This window comes from Schistocerca gregaria, chromosome 3, assembly GCF_023897955.1.
Source record: "Schistocerca gregaria isolate iqSchGreg1 chromosome 3, iqSchGreg1.2, whole genome shotgun sequence".
Classification (NCBI taxonomy): Eukaryota; Metazoa; Arthropoda; class Insecta; order Orthoptera; family Acrididae; genus Schistocerca; species Schistocerca gregaria.
In genome coordinates, this window is record NC_064922.1 from 847,266,671 (window position 1) to 847,287,107 (window position 20,437).

Consider the following 20,437-nt stretch of genomic DNA (forward strand, 5'->3'; position numbering starts at 1 on the left):
GATGACAGACATCTTATCCGCATGACTGTAACGGATCGTGCCGCCACGTCTCGATCCATGAGTCAACAGATGGGGACGTTTGCAAGACAACTATCTGCACGAACAGTTCGACGACGTTTGCAGCAGCATGAACTATCAGCTCGGAGACAATGGCTGTGGTTACCCCTGGCGCTACAGCACAGACAGGAGCACCTGCGATGGTGTCCTCAACGACGAACCTGGGTGCACGAATGGCAAAACGTCATTTTTTCGGATGAATCCAGGTCCTGTTTAGAGCATCATGATGGTCGCATCCGTGTTTGGTGGCATCGCGATGAACGCACATTGGAAGCGTGTATTCGTCATCACCATACTGGCGTATCACCCGGCGTGATGGTATGAGGTCACCTCTTCTTCGGATTGACGGCACTTTGAACAGTGGACGTTACATTTCAGATGTGTTACATGGCTCTACCCTTCATTCGATCCCTGCGAAAGCCTACATTTCAGCAGGATAATGCACGACCGCATGTTGCAGGTCCTGTACGGGCCTTTCTGGGTACAGAAAATGTTCGATTGCTGTCCTGGCCAGAACCTTCTCCAGATCTCTCACCAATTGAAAACGTCTGGTCAATGCTGGCAGAGCAACTGGTTCGTCACAATACGCCAGTCACTACTCTTGATGAACTGTGGTATCGTGTTGAAGCTGCATTGGCAGCTCTACCTGTACACGCCATCCAAGTTCTGTTTGACTCCATGCCCAGGCATATCAAAGCCGTTATTACGGCCAGAGGTGGTTGTTCTGGGTAGTGATTTCTCAGGATCTATGCACCCAAATTGCGACCAGCGAATACCCGTTCGTCATCTGCATTTGTTCTTGGTGTAGCAATTTTAGTGGCCAGCAGTGTATACGTAACGTTACAAAGTCGTAGATAACCTTCAGATTATCAAAATGATGACGTGTGCGTGTGTACGTGTGCAGGTCCTGCCCGTGGAGAACAGCATGAAGACGCCGCAGCACTTCCTGGGGTGCCCCGGCGTCCTCAACATCGCCATGGTGATCGTCATCTCGCTGTACGCCGTCATCGGCTTCTTCGGCTACGTCAAGTACGGCGAGGCCACCATGGGCAGCGTCACCCTCAACCTGCCAGTCGAGGACATGTGAGTACCGGGCAGGCACACCGTTACCCCGTGTACAGCCCATCTCTCGCCTGTCTCGCAACAAGAGTTCCCCTCCACGAGTAATTTCCACAATATTTGTTCTGGAGTGTACACCGCGTCATAATGTGGCCTGATGAAGTAACGTTGAGACCATTACTGAAAGTTGCCTGCATCAGGATATACAATGGAAAAGTCAGCAAGTTCCACCGGTACCTCTACACTCAATACAGAAGCAAATAGCTGAAGCTGAAAATTCAAAAAAAAAAAAAAATGGTGAGCTGTCATTTCGTTTAAGTGTTGTAAGGGGTGAACCGCCCCTTACGTATGTTGCTGCTAATGTATGCACTTGTGTGTGCTACCCCAGGTATTTTACAAGTGTCGGTGTGGAACTTCTTAAAACACGATATCACGTAATCCTGCAACAAACACTACTGACATTCCAACCCACCTTTTAGTCTGTTAATGTCAACAGGCATTGCCCCTTTTAAAAAAGTGTATGTTTGCACAAGAAGCACACTTTCCATTATTCAGTCTGTTGATTGCCTAACAGTGTGAGCCCCTGACTACCAGCCCATTTTGCGAAAACTGCACACCAATAGCACTTTCCGTTTCCGCAATATTTGCAGTGCAGGTTTTATGTGATACATCTCGTATATTAACAATGCAACTGTAAGACCGTTTTGTTGCCTGTCTTTGTCTCTATGTCTGTCAGACTGTTTGAAGAAACTAATCTCCAATATTACACGAATTTTGATGGGTTTTCACAGGAATCTTCAGCGTAGCTTGGGGCAACGTATAGGTTTTCTTCATCAAGATCAGACAACGAAGAAATAGATATCTTTATTGATTTGTCTATTTCTCTGAACACACTGATGTCCAAACCTACTAGCAAACCTTTGATGGGATTTTCATAGGTAATTTGAGCGTCGCTTGGGGGTAACATATTTGCTTTATTTCACCAAGAGCATATCACGCAAAAAAAGAAAATTTAGGAATCTGCTCTGCTTAGTAGTTCGGCTGTCTACCTCAGCGATGACGAAGTACACCAAAGATCAAAATATTGTTTTTGGTTTCTTAGTAAACCAAAGAACCAGTAGATGGCACTGTTGGTTTCTTTACCTCAGTGACAGACGTATTTTCGAAAGTTCACGCCGTTGACACAATTAACCCTTTCGCGGCTACAGTGGCCGAGCATCCTGGCTGCCCGGCCTGCTGACGAGAGGAAACGCAGTGCGGGCCTCGCCCTGTGCTCGCAGAAGGCTGCGGCCACTTCAGGCTTCCAGCATGTTCCGGCGCGCACAGAACCACTGTTCAGTAATGTTCTTCCTAAAAGCAGTATACCCTATATGGTCACAGTGGTTATAGTTTGTGGTAACCACAAAAGACAGCTTCGAAACTAACCAACGCTTTCAGTTATATGTTAATTATGGGCTAAGAAACAGTTTCTTTAGAAAAATGATGGGAAATTTTTTAATAGTAATTCCTGTAACCTGAGACACCGTCGATGCATGTGTCTACAACATATTATAATTTCATTAACATGGAACGAATGTGTTTCAAGATATATATTTTTAAAGTGAGTAATGCGCAGCAAAAACTCCCAAATCTCGGAAAATTGTTGCTAGTATCTTAAATAAGAAATAATTACAGAAATTTAAGACCAAATTGTTTCATGTATCCGGACTTAGAGTTAAAATAATATATTTGGATAACTCTTTTTAGCGAAGCCCATGGCTTCGTTTGTAATTAAAGCCTAAAGTCGATTCTCCAGAGTAAGAAATCGGATAGTAAACGTCTGCCTTCTTCTTGCTCGCTGTTTGTTTTTCAGCTCATCATGTTCAGTACTGTTTACTTTAGAGGTTCCCCATCCACATTTTTGACGCAGGCTTAAAGCTGTCGCTGGCTGAATTTAAAAAAAAAAACTTTTTTCTACATTTATTACTTTTTACTTTATTTGAAACGTACACAGTTACTAAACATCCTAATATTCTTCAGTGTGTGATATTTTTCGAAACGTGTCACCAAGCAGAAAGCAGCATCAAACGTTTTGCATCTTATGCGTGTCATTTTTCGTTGTGAATGAGCAGTACATACTACACAGCGTCTCTGGGAAATCTCCTTTTTCTCCGTAGCTCGATAGTGACCCTCTTTATTCTGCAGTCCGAAACGGCTTTCTTCTTTGGTTGTCCGTGGGATCGCACTTTTACACGTCTGACTACGAAATTTATCGAGCAACTGACGAAGTATTTCCAAACGGTATTTCGCTAGTTGTACCTTCTGTTGCTTTTGTATTTCAAAATTAATTTTTGCATTAAGCACACACAAGTCAGTCAAATGAAAGAATACCTTGTTGTACCACTTCCTTGCCATCGAATGCACTGTACAGCAGATAACAGCATCTTTGTCTTATCAACTGCATCAATTGACTTATTATAACTGACAACACAGGTAGGTTTCAATTTGTTTTGGAACGTTCTATGTTCTTTTTTTCTCTGTCTCCACAAACTCTGGTCTATGAACGGTGGAAAGCATCATGACTTCATTCTTGTCCATCCATTTTAGTACGATTAATGTTCCACAGGTTTTGAACTGTATTTCCCAGTTTTTCTGCTTGTCTGCCAACGGTTGTAGATGTTTCCAATTTTTTCGCACCGTTCAGACTCCCTTTGTACGTTTATCATGAAGCCACAGGAAAAATTCGAGGCTCGAATACTAATTGTCTAAATAAATGATATGACATTTGTTGAGGTATGGCAATAACAAACTGGCAACAACATCGGCTGATTTTCCCCAATCAGCATTTCCAGATTCTACTTCAGCGGCGGCAACAGTGTAAACAATATAATCCAAAATATAATTGATTTGTACGTCACAAAGGACGCAAATTCTTTACACCAAAACGGCTACGTTTATTTGGTTATGTACTGCCTAAATCGGGGCCTTCCTTTGAAAAGTAGCATACTTTTGTCGATCGCCAGGTTTTCAAAGAGTACTGCTGCCACGTGGAATTTATTTTTTGTGTGATCTACAATGAGACATATTTTTTCAAGAATAACGTGAGATGCGGTGGAATTGTCACTGAAGTGCAATAAACGCAGGATCAACTTGTACAAGTCCCTTAGAAAATACTGGTGTCTGACGCAAAGAATCTTTCGTCCAATATTCATTCACATCAAACTTTTTACTTCTCGGCATAAGGAGAGAACATGCTAGGAAGCAATAAAATTCTGCTGGCTCTATATGCTTCTAGCGTGCTAATCTCCTGGGTACTGCTGTCACTTTCTCAGTAATAAATTTATAGTAATTACTTATCTGTATACAGATGACAGAAACGAAAACAAAAAAATCTAAAAAAAATCTAAAAAAAAATCTAAAAAAAGATCTAAAAAAATCTAAATGACTTGCCGACTCTTCGAAGTCTGCTTTTAACCTGCTAAATGTGTTCACAAAACGGCGTCGTTTTGACACTGGATGATTCTCTGTCCAGTCATACTTTCTTTTTCCTGACGAAGTTTTACTTACGTCTTCTTCTTTACCGTTTTCAGAGGGAAAATCTTCTGTTCGTGATGTCCAGGATTCAGCAACACGTCTAGACGCGTCCAACTCTTCCTCGGAAGAAAGCACCGATATAATCTTCGTCGCTACTATTCATAAGAATATTCATTATTTCCTTGTGCGATAAATTGCGTTCCGGCGTGGCAAAGGCTACGCATGCATCGTCGCACCAAAGCGAAAAGAGGACTGGCCGATTGTTAGACTCGTAAGCAAAAAGGGCCCAGAGGAGATAAAAACTAAATCGCTTTCCTACATCAAGAAGAAGACCAGATGATGCCACTTTAGTCAGAAATGCAGAAAACAGCGATTATCCGTTCTATTGTGTACGTTTACCTGCTCCCAAGCTCGGGCGTATATGAATGCCATTAGGCGTCTGGACTTCCTGCCTTCCGGGCGTACATGAATGCCCGTAGCCGTCTGGACTTCCCGCACGCCGGGCGTACATTTACGGCCGTAGACGTCTGGCATTTCTACCTGCCGGGCGTACTTGTATTCCCATAGCAGCGGAAGGGTTAAAGGCCGGAATCACATATTTCCAAATACAAACTAACATTGTGTTTACTGGCTAGAAATACGGATTTACGCTACTGGCCATTAAAACTGCTACACCAAGAAGAAATACAGATGATAAACGGGTATTCATTGGACAAATATATTATACTAGAAGTGACATGTGATTACATTTTCACGCAATTTAGGTGCATAGATCCTGAGAAATCAGTACCCAGAAGAACCACCTCTGGACTTGATACGCCTGAGCATTGAGTCAAACAGAGCTTGGATGGTGTGTACAGGTACAGCTGCCCATGAAGCTTCAACACGATACGACAGTTCATCAAGAGTAGTGACTGGCGTATTGTGACGAGCCAGTTGCTCGGCCACCATTGATCAGACGTCTTCAGTTGGTTGAGACATCTGGAGAATGAGCTCGCCAGGGTAGCAGTAGAATATTTTCTGTATCCAGAAAGACCAGTACAGGACCTGCAACGTGCGGTCGTGTATTATCCTGCTGAAATGTAGGCTTTCGCAATGATCGAAAGAAGGGTAGAGCCACGGGTCCTAACACTTCTGAAATGTAACGTTCACTGTTCAAAGTACCGTCAATGCGAACAAGAGGTGACCGAGACGTGTAACCAATGGCATCCCATACCATCACGCCGGGTGATACGCCAGTATGGCGTTGACGAATACACGCTTCCAATGTGCGTTCATCGCGATGTCGCCAAACACAGATACGACCATCATGATACTGTAAACAGAACATGCCTTCATCCGAAAAAATGACGTTTTGCCATTCGTGCACCCAGTTTCGTCGTTGAGTACACCATCGCAGGTGCTCCTGTCCGTGATGCAGCGTCAAGGGTAACCCCAGCCATGGTCTCCGAGCTGATAGTCTATGCTGCTGCAAACGTCGTCGAACTGTTCGTGCAGATGGTTGTTGTCTTGCAAAAGTCCCCATCGAGACGTCGCTGCACGATCCGTTACAGCCATGCGGATAAGATGCCTGTCATCTCGACTGCTAGTGATACGAGGCCGTTGGGATCCAGTACGGCGTTCCGTATTACCCTGCTGAACCCACAGATTTCATATTCTGCTAAGAATCATTGGATCTCGACCAACGCGAGCAGTAATGTCGCGATACGATAAGCCGTAATCGCGATAGGCTACAATCCGACCTTTATCAAAGTCGGAAACGTGATGGTACGCTTTTCTCCTCCTTACACGGGGCACCACAACAACGTTTCACCAGGCAACGCCGGTCAACTGCTGTTTGTGTATGAGAAATCGGTTGGAAACTCTCCTCATGTCAGCACGTTGTAGGTGTCGCCACCGGCGCCAACCTTGTGTGAATGCTCTGAAAAGCTAATCATTTGCATATCACAGCATCGTCTTCGCGTCGGTTAAATTCCGCGTCTGTAGCACGTCATCTTCGTGATATAGCAATTTTAATGGCCAGTAGTGTAGTTATTTCGCTTTGTGTATTGAAGAACTTCATCAAATTGCTTTACTTCTTCCCGTAGGTTTCACTTACAATGACGTGACAGAAGTCATGGGATAGCGATATGCACATTTACAGATGACGGTACTACGCGTAAAAAAGGAATGACAGGGTAGTGGATTGACGCAGCTGTTATTTGTACTCAGGTGATTCACGAAAGTGGGTTGCCGACGTAATTGCCGCGCGACGGGGATTAACAGGCTCTGGGAATAATATCTGGGACTCGGAAATCTATAGCGAATTCAATATTTCGAGATCCACAGTGCCAAGGGCGTGCCGAGAATACCAAATTACAGGCATTACCTTTCATCACGGACAACGCAGTGGCCGACTGCCTCCACTTAGCAATTGAGAGCAGCGACGTTTGCGAAGAATTGTTAGTGTTGACAGAAAAGCAGCACTGCATGAAATAACTGCAGAAGTCAGTGTGAGGCGTACGACGAACGTATCCGTTAGGACAATGCGGCGAAATTTGGTGTTAATGGGCTATGGCGGCAGACGACCGACGTGAGTGCCTTTGGTAACTGCAAGACACAGTCTGCAGCGCCTCTCCTGGGTTCGTGACCGTATCTATTGGACCCTAAACTACTCGAATACTCATAAGAGTTCCGATTTCAGTTGGTAAGAGCTTATGGTAGGGTTCGCGTGTGTCGTAGACCCCACGAAGCCATGGACCCAAGTTGTCAACAAGGCACTGTGCAAGCCAGTGGTGGCTTCATAATGTCGTTGGCTGTGTTTAAATGGAATGTACATGGTTCCTTGGAGCAACTGAATCCGTCATTGACGATTTGCAGCCATTCATGCACTCGATGTTCCCATGCACCGATGGAATTTTTATAATGACAATGGCCCATGTCATTGGAGCACAATTTTTCACTATCGGTTTCTAGAGCATTCTGAACAGTTCGAGCGACGAATCTGGCCAGACTGTTCACCCGACATTAATCCCATCGCACATTCATGGCACATAATCGAAAGGTCAGTTCGTGCACAGAATCCTGCACTCTCAACATTCGCAAATATTAACGGCTATAGAGGCAGCATGGCTCAACAGTGCTGCAAGGGACTTCCAACGACTTGTTGAGTCCACGTCACGTCGAATTGCTGCGCTACGCCTGAAAATAGGAGGTCCAACACGACATTAAAAGGTGTCCCATGACTTTTGTCACCTCGGTCTATTACACGTATTTTACAGGAGGATCATCTCTGCCAAGGTTACCGGCATGGTACCGCATGTAAACTAGTACACATTTTACTTGTTTCTTATTTGCACAACAGCTCTCACGCGCCGTGTTGTTGTTGTTTGCAGCCTGGCGCAGGTGGTGAAGCTGCTGATCGCGGCGGCCATCTTGTTCACGTACGGCCTGCAGCTGTACGTGCCCACACAGATCGTCTTCTCGCCAGAACTGCGCGCCAGGCTGGGCAGCCGCTGGGAGACCACAGCCGAGGTCGCCTACCGGCTTTTGGTCGTCGTCCTCTCAGGTCAGCGCAGGGACACGAGCCACAGCTCGGTCTCTTTCCTGAGTCCTCCACTCCTTTCTTCAAAATATATTCAGAGAGGGTTTGATACAGCCAGCCACGAATTCCTCTCCTGTGCAAATCTATTCGTGTCGGATTTCTTCTTACTCCTACAGCCCTGAGATATCTTTTAGTACAAATGGTTCTACCACTAAAATACCGGGTGGTTATCATTAACGTCCAACTACTCACGGAGCTACAGTGTGGCCTGGAATGATCGCATGACAGTGAAACTTGGTAGGTACTCGGCTGAGTTAATGTGCAATAGATTTACGCTGGCCAAAAAGAAAAAAATAATTAATTCCAATTTGGGGTACTAGGTACAAATCCGGCGCTGATCTCGTCGACGTCTCTGGTGCTCGTACTGAATAATAGTTTAAGCCGTGGCTAACAGTAACATCAGGGCCGGCGCCAGCCCCAGTGTCGCCCCGTGCGAGCTGCTCAATTGCCGCTCCCCCCCTTTTTCTACAAAACGTTTGTGGAATTTTATTTAAACAAATCTGTAGGAAATGTCAGCAGTCAATCGCAATTTTCGTTTTTACTTTTCAGATATACCTAGGTTTGGACCACTGAGTGGCCAGTCTCAAAGCTTTTAATATGTGCTTACATCTAGTGTGCGAGTAGCATTGTCAAACAAAAGTGCCGGTCAGAGTTTAATTGTTGCTCACGCAAGCGGAGACAGGCAGTCTCCTTAGTAGATCTGTTACATTTTCAAGTGTCATGCCAATAAAATGCAGTCTTTGGTTAGCCTTCCCCACAACATTTTTTATGTGTTCTTTCCAATTTAAGTAGTTCGCAATAGCAATTCCTAAGTACACTCCTGGAAATTGAAATAAGAACACCGTGAATTCATTGTCCCAGGAAGGGGAAACTTTATTGACACATTCCTGGGGTCAGATACATCACATGATAACACTGACAGAACCACACGCACATAGACACAGGCAACAGAGCATGCACAGTGTCGGCACTAGTACAGTGTATATCCACCTTTCGCAGCAATGCAGGCTGCTATTCTCCCATGGAGACGATCGTAGAGATGCTGGATGTAGTCTTGTGGAACGGCTTGCCATGCCATTGCCACCTGGCGCCTCAGTTGGACCAGCGTTCGTGCTGGACGTGCAGACCGCGTGAGACGACGCTTCATCCAGTCCCAAACATGCTCAATGGGGGACAGATCCGGAGATCTTGCTGGCCAGGTTAGTTGACTTACACCTTCCAGAGCACTTGGGTGGCACGGGATACATGCGGACGCGCATTGTCCTGTTGGAACATCAAGTTCCCTTACCGGTCTAAGAATGGTAGAACGATGGGTTCGATGACGGTTTGGATGTACCGTGCACTATTCAGTGTCCCCTCGACGATCACCAGAGGTGTACGGCCAGTGTAGGAGATCGCTCCCCACACCATGATGCCGGGTGTTGGCCCTGTGTGCCTCGGTCGTATGCAGTCCTGATTGTGGCGCTCACCTGCACGGCGCCAAACACGCATACGACCATCATTGGCACCAAGGCAGAAGCGACTCTCATCGCTGAAGACGACACGTCTCCATTCGTCCCTCCATTCACGCCTGTCGCGACACCACTGGAGGCGGGCTGCACGATGTTGGGGCGGGAGCGGAAGACGGCCTAACGGTGTGCGGGACCGTAGCCCAGCTTCATGGAGACGTTTGCGAATGGTCCTCGCCGATACCCCAGGAGCAACAGTGTCCCTAATTTGCTGGGAAGTGGCGGTGCGGTCCCCTACGGCACTGCGTAGGATCCTACGGTCTTGGCGTGCATCCGTGCGTCGCTGCGGTCCGGTCCCAGGTCGACGGGCACGTGCACCTTCCGCCGACCACTGGCGACAACATCGATGTACTGTGGAGACCTCACGGCCCACGTGTTGAGCAATTCGGCGGTACGTCCACCCGGCCTCCCGCATGCCCACGATACGCACTCGCTCAAAGTCCGTCAACTGCACATACGGTTCACGTCCACGCTGTCGCAGCATGCTACCAGTGGTAAAGACTGCGATGGAGCTCCGTATGCCACGGCAAACTGGCTGACACTGACGGCGGCGGTGCACAAATGCTGCGCAGCTAGCGCCATTCGACGGCCAACACCGCGGTTCCTGGTGTGTCCGCTGTGCCGTGCGTGTGATCATTGCTTGTACAGCCCTCTCGCAGTGTCCGGAGTAAGTATGGTGGGTCTGACACACCGGTGTCAATGTGTTCTTTTTTCCATTTCTAGGAGTGTATTTAGTTGAATTTACGGCCCTTATATTTGGCTGATTTATCGGGGAACCGAAATTCAACGCGTTCCTTTTAAAACTCATGTGGATGACCTCACACATTTCGTTGTGGTGAAATGCAAATTTTTCCACCATAGAGGTATCTTTTCTAAAACGTTTTGCAATTTGTTTTGATGTTCTGATGACTTTACTAATGGTAAACGACAGCATCATCTGTAACACTACCTTGGGGAACGCTAGAAATCATTTGTGTTTTAATCGAAGACTTTCCTCCAATTACTACGAACTGGGATCTCTCTGAAAGGAAATCACGAATCCAGTTACATAACTGAGACGATATTCCATAAGCACGCAATTTCACTACAAGCCGCTTGTGTGGTACAATGTCAAAAGCCTTCTGGAAATCCAGGAATACGGAATCCATTTGAAATCCCTTGTCCATAGCACTCAACATTTCATGCGAGTCAAGAGATAGTTGTATTTGACAAAAACGATGCTTCCTAAATCCATGTTGAACGTGTGTCAATAGACCATTTTCTTCGAGTTAATTCATGATGTTCGAACACAATATATGTCCCAAAATCCTGCTGCATATCGACGTTAATGATATTGGCTTGTAAGTGGATTACTCCTACTACCTTTCTTGAATATTGGTGTGACCTGTGCTACTTTCCAATTTGTGGATACGGATCTTTCGTCGAGCGAACGGTTGTATATGATTGTTAAATATGGAGCTTTTGCAGCAGCATACTATGAAAAGAACCTAATTGGTAGACAGTCTGGTCCAGAAGACTTGCTTTTATTAAGTAATTTATGTCGCTTCACTACTCTGAGGATATTTGCTTCTGTGTTACTCATGTCGGCAGGTGTTGCTGTTTCGAATTCTCGCATATTTACTTCGCTTTCTTTTTTGAAAGTATTTCGGAAGGCTGTGTTTAGTAACTCTGTGGCAGCACTGCCTTCGATAGTATCTCAATTGCTACCGCACAGAGAAGGCTTTGATTGTGTCTTCCTGCTTCCATACTTCACATGCGACCATAATCTCTTTGGATTGTCTGCCAGGTTTCGAAACAAAGTTTCATTGTGGAACCTATTAAAAACATCTCGCTAAATTTCGAGCTTCTATAAAAGATCGCCAATCTTGGAGATATAACACAACTACAAGTTTGCACTTACAATACATTACAGTAAATGTCTAAAAAAGTCAAGGAAATTTTTATTTCTGAGGTCTGTTTATGCACTGAGTACAAACTGTGGTTGTTCTTTTTCAATTTCTTCTAGAATGTTCATTAATCTGCATTTCTCCACCCTATGGATGTACCTGTGAATATTCCAGTATGCTGTTGGTGTTATAATTATAGTTTTGTAGTTGTCCACTAAATGAAGATTTACATTTTATATGACATCTCGCAACATTGTATAATACTTTGTTATCTCTGCCTGTATGTCAAAATCTGTTAAGTACGATACATGAATGTTAAAAAGGAAAAAGAAGAAGAAATGTACAGCTATAAAACTGAGTGTACCTACTGTTAATCCCACTGTAAAGGGTTCTCATTTCGTTGTATTATGTTTTGTAGATAACTGAAAATGGGTTAATCTCGAAATTGACATCGCAAAACAAAATTCTATCAATTGGAAGCAAGATGAAACTCTTTAAAAAACCTATATAAGCTGTGGACCTGTAGTTCAAGAAAATAATTTCTTTGTGTGTTCCTTGCTTTCACAGCGCTAGATTTGCACCTGGCGGGAGAAACTGGAACTAATGTTTTCCAATGTAAGTCAGATCCGTATTAACGCACTAGCATATCTACCAAATTTCTCTTCCATAATTACAGGCCATACTGGACTTCTGTGAGTAGTTGCACTTTATTGATAACCACATGGTCCATCTTTTCAGTGAAATAATCTTGCATACTGGCTTATGTAACATACATTAGAATCTACCTTCTTTTATTATGCCAAAAGTATTCAGAATACTTCTTTCAATTTTTTTTAATTTGTAGGCCCAGGCCACCAACCACATTTTAAAAATGTGTGACAAATGTTAGTTTTGACAGTAACTCGAATACATCTCTACATAATTTAGTTACAACAGGGCAACAGCCTTGATGAACTTCTTCAAAGAAAAAAGTTTCCTGGATTGGCTTCTTTCATTTAGATTTCATTGTTGCTTTGGGTAGTTCGACGTTTCTGATATGAAGCTGTTTTCAAGGAACTGCATACATATGAGAAAAAATAATTAGGATCATACTGATTTTGTTCCTCTCGTTTGTATAACCTTGACCAAAGCCTGTCGAGACAGGTTTTCTGATATGGATGTGTTTGTTCTGAAAATGGCTACTCACCAGATACAGCAAAGTAAACAAAATAAAAATAAAATGGAAATGTGTAAGAGCAAATAAAGGAAAGGTTTTTTTTTCAAGAAGTTAAACCATATTCTTGAAAATCGCTACACAGTCAAAATGTGCAGTAATGAAAATCATAATAAAAGGATATTCTAATCCAAGCTACAACAGCTACTGCAGCAGATAAAGGTTATTGTGAGAACATCAGTTATTTGTTGTATATATCCCAATCTCTGTCTGCCCCTACAATTTTTATGACATACCATTCAATGTAGTAGCATGGTAGCTATTCCCTCGTTTCTTACCAAACTATTCCTTTTTCTATTTAGTTTCTTCCACATATTTCTTTCCTTGAAAGATCTGCAGAGAATCTGTTCGTTTCTTATCTTGTCTGTCTACTTAATTCTTAGCAGGCTGTCTCACTCTTTGCCTGTGATAGTCTGCTTCTTGTATCCCCCTTACTCTGTCATACCCAGGGGATCATTAATTAATTAGTATAACAATAGGTTTTGCCCTGAACATGTGCTTGCCCCTGATGTATGCAACCCACACTAACAATATGCGCCCATGCCACCATTGCTCTGCTACTTAGAGCCTGTAGCTGTAACATAACAGTAGCGCCTCGACTTCGTGTGCATGTAACCTTAAACATGGGTCTCATATTCGCCCCATTCCTGGTATGTATTGCCTAGCTCACAGATTTTTGGCTCCACCTCATCTCTTCAACTCGTCTGACAGTACCTGCACACTACATCAACTTGTCTATACCATACAACCTTGTCCTGTGTGCAGTTTGAGCACTGCTTAGCCGTTCCTGTGATCCCGTCACCCTCTGTCCTTACGCGGTCACCTCAAGGTCAGTCTGTCCTTCGCTGCTGCCCACTACACAGAGCGTCCCCCTTTCGCTGTGTTGCAGTGGCGGTGGCGGCGGCGCTGCCCAACCTGGGCCCCATTATCTCGCTGGTGGGCGCCGTCTGCTACTCGACGCTCGGTCTGCTGTGGCCCGCCGTCATCGAGACGGTGGCGCTATGGGAGCGAGGCGTCGGTCCGGCCTCGTGGCATCTCTTCAAGAACGCGCTCATCGCCGTCTTCGCGGTCACCGCCCTCGTCTCCGGTTCCTACGCCAGCATCCTCGAGATCGCAGAGGCCTACGGCTGATGACGTCACCGGCAGCCCGCGACTCTTCCGCGGCCGTGTGTTCAAATACTCCTCGCACATCGTTGCCGGACACACAGCAGACACACAGTGCTATTTATGTTCTCTTATCTCCTATATATGCCATGACTGTGCGACATCTCCCTCGAGGACGCAAACAAGCAGATGCTGGTTGGAAAAGAGTTTTCGAAAACCGACCATTAAACTGCTCCTGCAAAATATTTCTTTACATCAAGCTCTGCTAGTGGTCCTAACACACCAGTGACAAAACGTCTTGCCAAAACCCAAGAATCTCTGGCCAAGGCATCAAAGCGATCACCCGGCGATAGGCGAGCGTTATCGTGCTGCTCCTACATACCCTATATCCACTCTCAGATTCATTGTCATTTATGTTTTTCCATAACGTGTTTGTTTGCATGGCTATCTTCGTAGCAGCTGTAAAAATCAGTTATTATTGGTTTGTCCGTCTGAAGATTGTTGCAAATAATTGAAGAGTATTTCGTAGCACATGCATTTCTCTTTTGTTTATAAAGCATCTTCTGTGGTCATTCTGCCAATATTGATACATATTTGTATATTTTTGGACTACAAAGTTGGAGTGCAGGGAAGAACAGTGGTTCGCAGAATGTATGAAAAAGATGCAGGAAAATCGTAAATTTAAAAAAAAGTACTTTTTTTAATGTCGTTGTTCTTGTGGTCTTCAGTCCTGAGACTGGTTTGATGCAGCTCTCCATGCTACTGTATCCTGTGCAAACATCTTCGTCTCCCATTACCTACTGCAACCTACAGCCTTCTGAATCTGTTTAGTGCATTCATCTCGTGGTCTCCCTATACGATTTTTACCCTCCACGCTGCCCTCCAATACTAAACTGGTGATCTCTAGATGACTCAGAACATGTCCCTTCTTCTAGTCGTGCCACAAACTTCTCTTCTCTCCAACTCTATTCAGTACCTCCTCATTAGTTATGTGACCTGCCCATATAATCTTCAGCATTCTTCTTTTTAATGTAAAGCAACCAAAAATGTAGAAACATCTATCCATGTTTGCAGAATGACCACAGCAGATGCCTTGTAAACAAAAGCAAAACGTGTCTGGTGTAAAATCCTCCTTAATCATCTACAGTAAGCTTAAGAAGGAGATATGACTAACAACTACGTGAAATGCCTGTAGCAACAGCAAAAACAAATTTTTCCATTTCTTGGTGGAAACTGATTTTAGGAATTATTTCTGTGAGCTTCACATGAGGTGTCTGGCAGATCCTTCTTGGAGGATGTTTTCCTGCGTTATCGTTTGCTCATAAACTATATTTACTAATGACCAGTTTTCTTTTCCTTGAGTAATGTAGCTCAATAAAACATAACGTTGCTGCTTCTGAATCCTTAGACAAAATAACAGTTTAAAATTAAATCGTTATTCCACACGGACTGTTAAAAGTTATCAATTGTTCCTAGTTATGACTGACAGTATCAGCATTTATGACATTGTCAGACACCTTGAGAGCATACCAGGGACGTAAAAGCAATAGAAAAAACACTAAAGAAGAAGATTACTATATATAGATCATACCTGCAAGATGCATCAATCCTAGCGTTTTTATACCTTTATCATTGTTGTCAAACATCTTTCAACAAAATTTATCAAAATTATCATTTAATTCAGCCATTGGTCGCACATAACTGAGTACTCCTTAACAACAGGTAACCTTCTGTTAAGGTTTGCATTACTTGGAATGTTATTAGTACGTGCTCTCAGATTTCAGTCCCTAATACCACTGAAAATTATCAACCTAAGTTATACTTTCAGTCGTCGGAAGAGATGCCAGACTTGCAGAGCGAAATGAGAAGTAACACTGGGATCATCAAACAACTCCCAATGGCAATTTTTATTTATTTCTGTTGTGTGTGCATCTTTGAGCAATTTCGGTACCCTTAATAACGCAATTAACAACAGCCAAGAGTTTTAATCGTAATTCTCAATAACGTTTCCCAACATACTTCTGGAATATCAGAGGAGCATAGCTTATTGGGAGCAGCAATTTCTTCTCTCAGTAGACCATTGTTATGATTTTCAGTCTACATTACAGATAAATTTCTTCTCTGTTCATTATTAGTATTTCAGTGGGCTTGCTTGAAGTCATAACACCATACCACCACTTTTCCTTCACTCGTGACAATACCTCCAGATGATTCACGCAACTGACTTGATTTTGGTAGGATTATGTTCCCAAATAAATGTAACTGCTCGCCCACTTCACCATTTACTGCATGAAAATTATTAGTACGGCACTGTGTAACGCTGATTACAAAGACAGATAACAATAACCTGAAGGCATGTGATGGAGTAACGCTCCCAACAAGCTATTTAATATTATTATGAGTGTGGAAACGAATGATTACTGCAATCAGTTTTTTTATATGTAAATGTACCTCCGTTTTGAACGAAGACTTTTACTGAAGGTAACATAACACCTTGCGCGAAATATTTTCAGTGAATGAGCTTGTTACTTAATCTTTACCATAATTTATTTTATAATCCAGTATTAGACGTGATGAAGTTACCACAAAAAATTTAGTGTTACACTGATTAATGACTGCTTTGCTAACCCTTATGCACTAAAGGAAAGCTACTTCGCTTTCTTCATCAAGTTAGTTTGCGTATTTTAAAGTGCATGAAATCTTTACAGGATCAGTTTTATTTTGCCATGTAGTAAATAAATTTCTTGTACACTACAAATACTTACAGATACGTATTTGTACTTAACGCAAAAGCATTGCATATAAATGTTTCTGCAAAACAAAATACATATAGAGCCACAATACACATGTGACGACAGGAACAAGTGTTCCACGTAAAACATGTATGACTTTGGTCGAAGTATTGTCGGGCTGTGTACCTCAGCAGGCCATGAAAAAATGTTAATCCTTCCGATAAGATGAATACATATGACACATCATAAATTGATTGACTGTGTATTATTACGACTACCGCCATGGTCTTTAAGCTAATGACCTCAACGTGTTCGAGTGTCTCGTCGCTACTGAACCATGAAGAGTGCTGAGATACCTGGAATCATGCCCTGGACATAACCTGCTTTCAGTTCAGTTGTTGGGTGAACCCTGCATATTGAACATTGATTAACTGAGGCAGCGTTTCACTGCATTTTTTATCGTATGAGCTGTGAATATCGTGTGATATTTTTCCAGTACAAACGCTTCAAAACGGCTGCATACAAGGAGGCAGACGTCCAAAGATGTACTAGCCTGCAGTTCAGTTTCCTGTGATAAAATTCTGTAGGCTACGAGAACTTCTGTTCCTTGTCGAGTGAGTAACGCATGTACATATGAACAAGTGCTGTATGCTAGCGTACGAGCTCGTAGAACAAGAGACAGTGAAATTCGGACACTGAGATGAAAACTATGAAGTGGATATTTATTGCAAGTAATTGTGTACCTGAAAATGGCAGCTTTTCACAATAAATGCAAGAATCTATTTCCACTGCATCATGTAACCATCAGCTCAAGGCGACAGTCATTTTCAGTGAAATTAATGTTGCTAAAAACATATTTTCAACTAAATTATTTACCATGTGGGAATAAATTTTTGCTTCAAAGTGATAGCTTTATCGAGTGTTGCATAGAAAAGAGACTATAACATCGATCAGTTCTGACTTTGTTGAATTGGCACTATGTTGTTATCCATAAATATTTTTGTGAATATAATATATTTCTGTTAGAAAATAAAATAAATAAATAAAGTGTTAATTCGCCTCACTTTTTACTACGTTATCCTCTTTGTAGTACCTGTCGTGAATAGCATGTCTTTCCATATTGGCTGCAATTGTTTTAGGTGTATAGGCAAATAATGTATGCTTTATTACCTCTGAATTCCAGACATGTTCAGAGAATTCTCACAGACAAAAATTGAATACATAATACATTTGTTTCCAATTATTTCTTCTATCTTTAGTTGCATTCGTTTAGAGTACATGTTTGTAAAATTGACAGACATGACATTTAATTCCCAAGGCAAAAGTACCACGTGGGCACATATACGACATGTAGAGTAAATAAGTAAATTTCAAGACAAATCTCGATTTGTGTAGTGCCTTGACTACAGATTGAATCACAACCTGGTCATTACCTAACATCTTTATCTCATCTCAGTAATAAGAGAAAGCCAAACACGTCATACTTGTGCAGTTTATGCATAAATAACATTTTATTGAGAGGTTTCAGGCTGGCGAATATTTTCTATTCAGAAAGTTACAAGCAAAATAAAATAAAATAAAAACTATCAAAGGATAACTAGATCAGTAGAAAATAAGGATAGAATTACCAGATCATCGACTTACTAGAAATTTATGTACACCAAATGAACATTTTGCATACATACTGTATATTTGTACACGATATATTTGAGGCGGAAATCGAAAATGGTTTTCAGTTAGTGTAATTTTTATGTTCAGCATTAAATTCTGAACAATATTAAAAAAAATTGTATAGTAAATTAGAGTGTACATAAATTTAAAACCAAGTAAATAGGCTTCAGATTCAAGGAAATTAGTGAACACTGAGTTGCTTTTTCTGGCAGCATATTAGTATTTTTATTCCATGTTATGGCTAAACGCAGAATGGCAACATCTGTAGGCATTTGTAACTCTCATATAAAAGGGGACCACGTGTCTTGTTGGGCATTTTTGTAACAACAAAATATTCTTTTATAGAAAGCTACTCCGAGTTCCTTAAAATGTCTCTAAAAGTTTGGAGGTGGAATTTTGTGAAGCATCACATACACAGCTGTGAGATTTGGAAAAGGGGCCGCTATTGAGCCAATGTTATTTCTCCACAACGTATGTTTTCAGGAGACTGCTTATTAAAGTATTATTAACTCCTGTTTGTTTCAAATAACTTTCATATCGATACTGACATATAGGGGCCGATGTAAATTATTATAACACACACACACACACACACACACACAAAAGAATAAAATGGATGTTTTAGATATTGTCGCTTTCCTTCTCTCATATATAAATTTCGTATCTTCATATATTACCTTGAACTACCTAGAATAACAAAAAGAGAAAAAAAAAAGCAGGTAGTGGCCGATTATAAGATCAGGTGCGAAAATCTGGAGCACTTCATAGAGGGGATGACAAGAGGATTTGAACGAATTCAGAAAAAGCAGGAAGTGTATGCGACAGATGTGCTACCAGTATCGTGTATCTCACGTATGCCTCGAGAAAATAAGACGAGAGATTTTCCCACACATGATATGCTTGTACGATAATACGCTGCATTCCAAGAAGACGTTAATTTGGTACCATTTATATCATGTTAAGCAAATGTGTGGACTGTGTATATGTCATCCTGAACAGTACACAGGAAAATACGTTAACGGTCTAACATGTAAGGCCATATCTGGTAATTTTATATCAGATAGAATTTTTCAATTTTTTATTTTATGTCTTACTATTTGCATATTATTGTTTTCAGCATTGCACTCGATAATGTTGCGAACGATGAAATCTAGATTTTACACACGAAATGTACAGAAACATATAATCAAACCACGGTGTTTTACTTCAAAGACTCTACATCTGCATATCTACATCGACATCCATACTCAGCAAGCTACCTGATGGTGTGCGGGGGGGGGGGGGGGGGGGGGGGAGGATACCTTGAATACCTCTATCAGTTCTCCCTTCTATGCCAGTCTCGTGGAAAGAAAGATTGTCGGTATGCCTCTAATCTCCCTGACTTTATCCTCATGGTCTCTTCGCGAAATATACTGCTTGACTCCTCGATGAAGGTATGTTCTCGAAACTTCAACAAAAGCCCGTACCGAGCTACTGAGCGTCTCTATTGCAGACTCTTCCTCTGGAGTTCATTTATCATCTTCGTAACGCTTTCGCGATTACTAAATGATCCTGTAACGAAGCGCGCTGCGCCGGCCGGTGGGGCCGAGCGGTTCTAGGCGCTTCAGTCTCGAACCGAGCGACCGCTACTGTCGCAGGTTCGAATCCTGCCTCGGGCATGGTGCTCAGAGCCGTCTTTTTTTTTAAGTACGCTGCTCTCCGTTGCATCTTCTCTATCTCTTCTATCAACCCTATGTGGTACAGATTCGCAGTGAGCGAACAAGTATACTGTAACCTACTTCCTGTGTTGCATTTCCTTAGGATTCTTCCAATGAATCGCAGTCTGGCATGCGCTTTACCGACGATTAATTTTATGTAGTCATTCCATTTTAAAACACTCCTAATGCCTACTCCCAGATAATTTATGGAATTCAAGCAGTGAGCGAACAAGTATACTATAACCTACTTCCAGTGTTGCATTTCCTTAGGATTCTTCCAATGAATCGCAGTTTAGCATGTGCTTTACCGACGATTAATTTTATGTAGTCATTCCATTTTAAATCACTCCTAATGCCTACTCCTAGATAATTTATGGAATTAACTGCTTCCACTTACTGACCTGCTATATTGTA

The 20,437-nt window shown here is 42.5% G+C and overlaps 1 protein-coding gene across 2 annotated transcripts in view; it reads left to right on the plus strand.

Annotated features, from left to right (window-relative positions):
- Window positions 1-17,709, plus strand: part of LOC126354753 (proton-coupled amino acid transporter-like protein pathetic) — a 408,828-nt gene extending 391,119 nt beyond the window's left edge. For both annotated transcript variants that reach the window (XM_050004633.1, XM_050004634.1), the window contains exons 8-10: window positions 962-1,140; window positions 8,004-8,176; window positions 13,709-17,709. In XM_050004633.1, the coding sequence (XP_049860590.1) occupies window positions 962-1,140; window positions 8,004-8,176; window positions 13,709-13,950 (594 nt within the window). In that variant the 3' untranslated portion in view covers window positions 13,951-17,709. The remainder of the gene's footprint in view (window positions 1-961; window positions 1,141-8,003; window positions 8,177-13,708) is intronic.
- The last annotated feature ends 2,728 nt before the right edge of the window (window positions 17,710-20,437 follow it).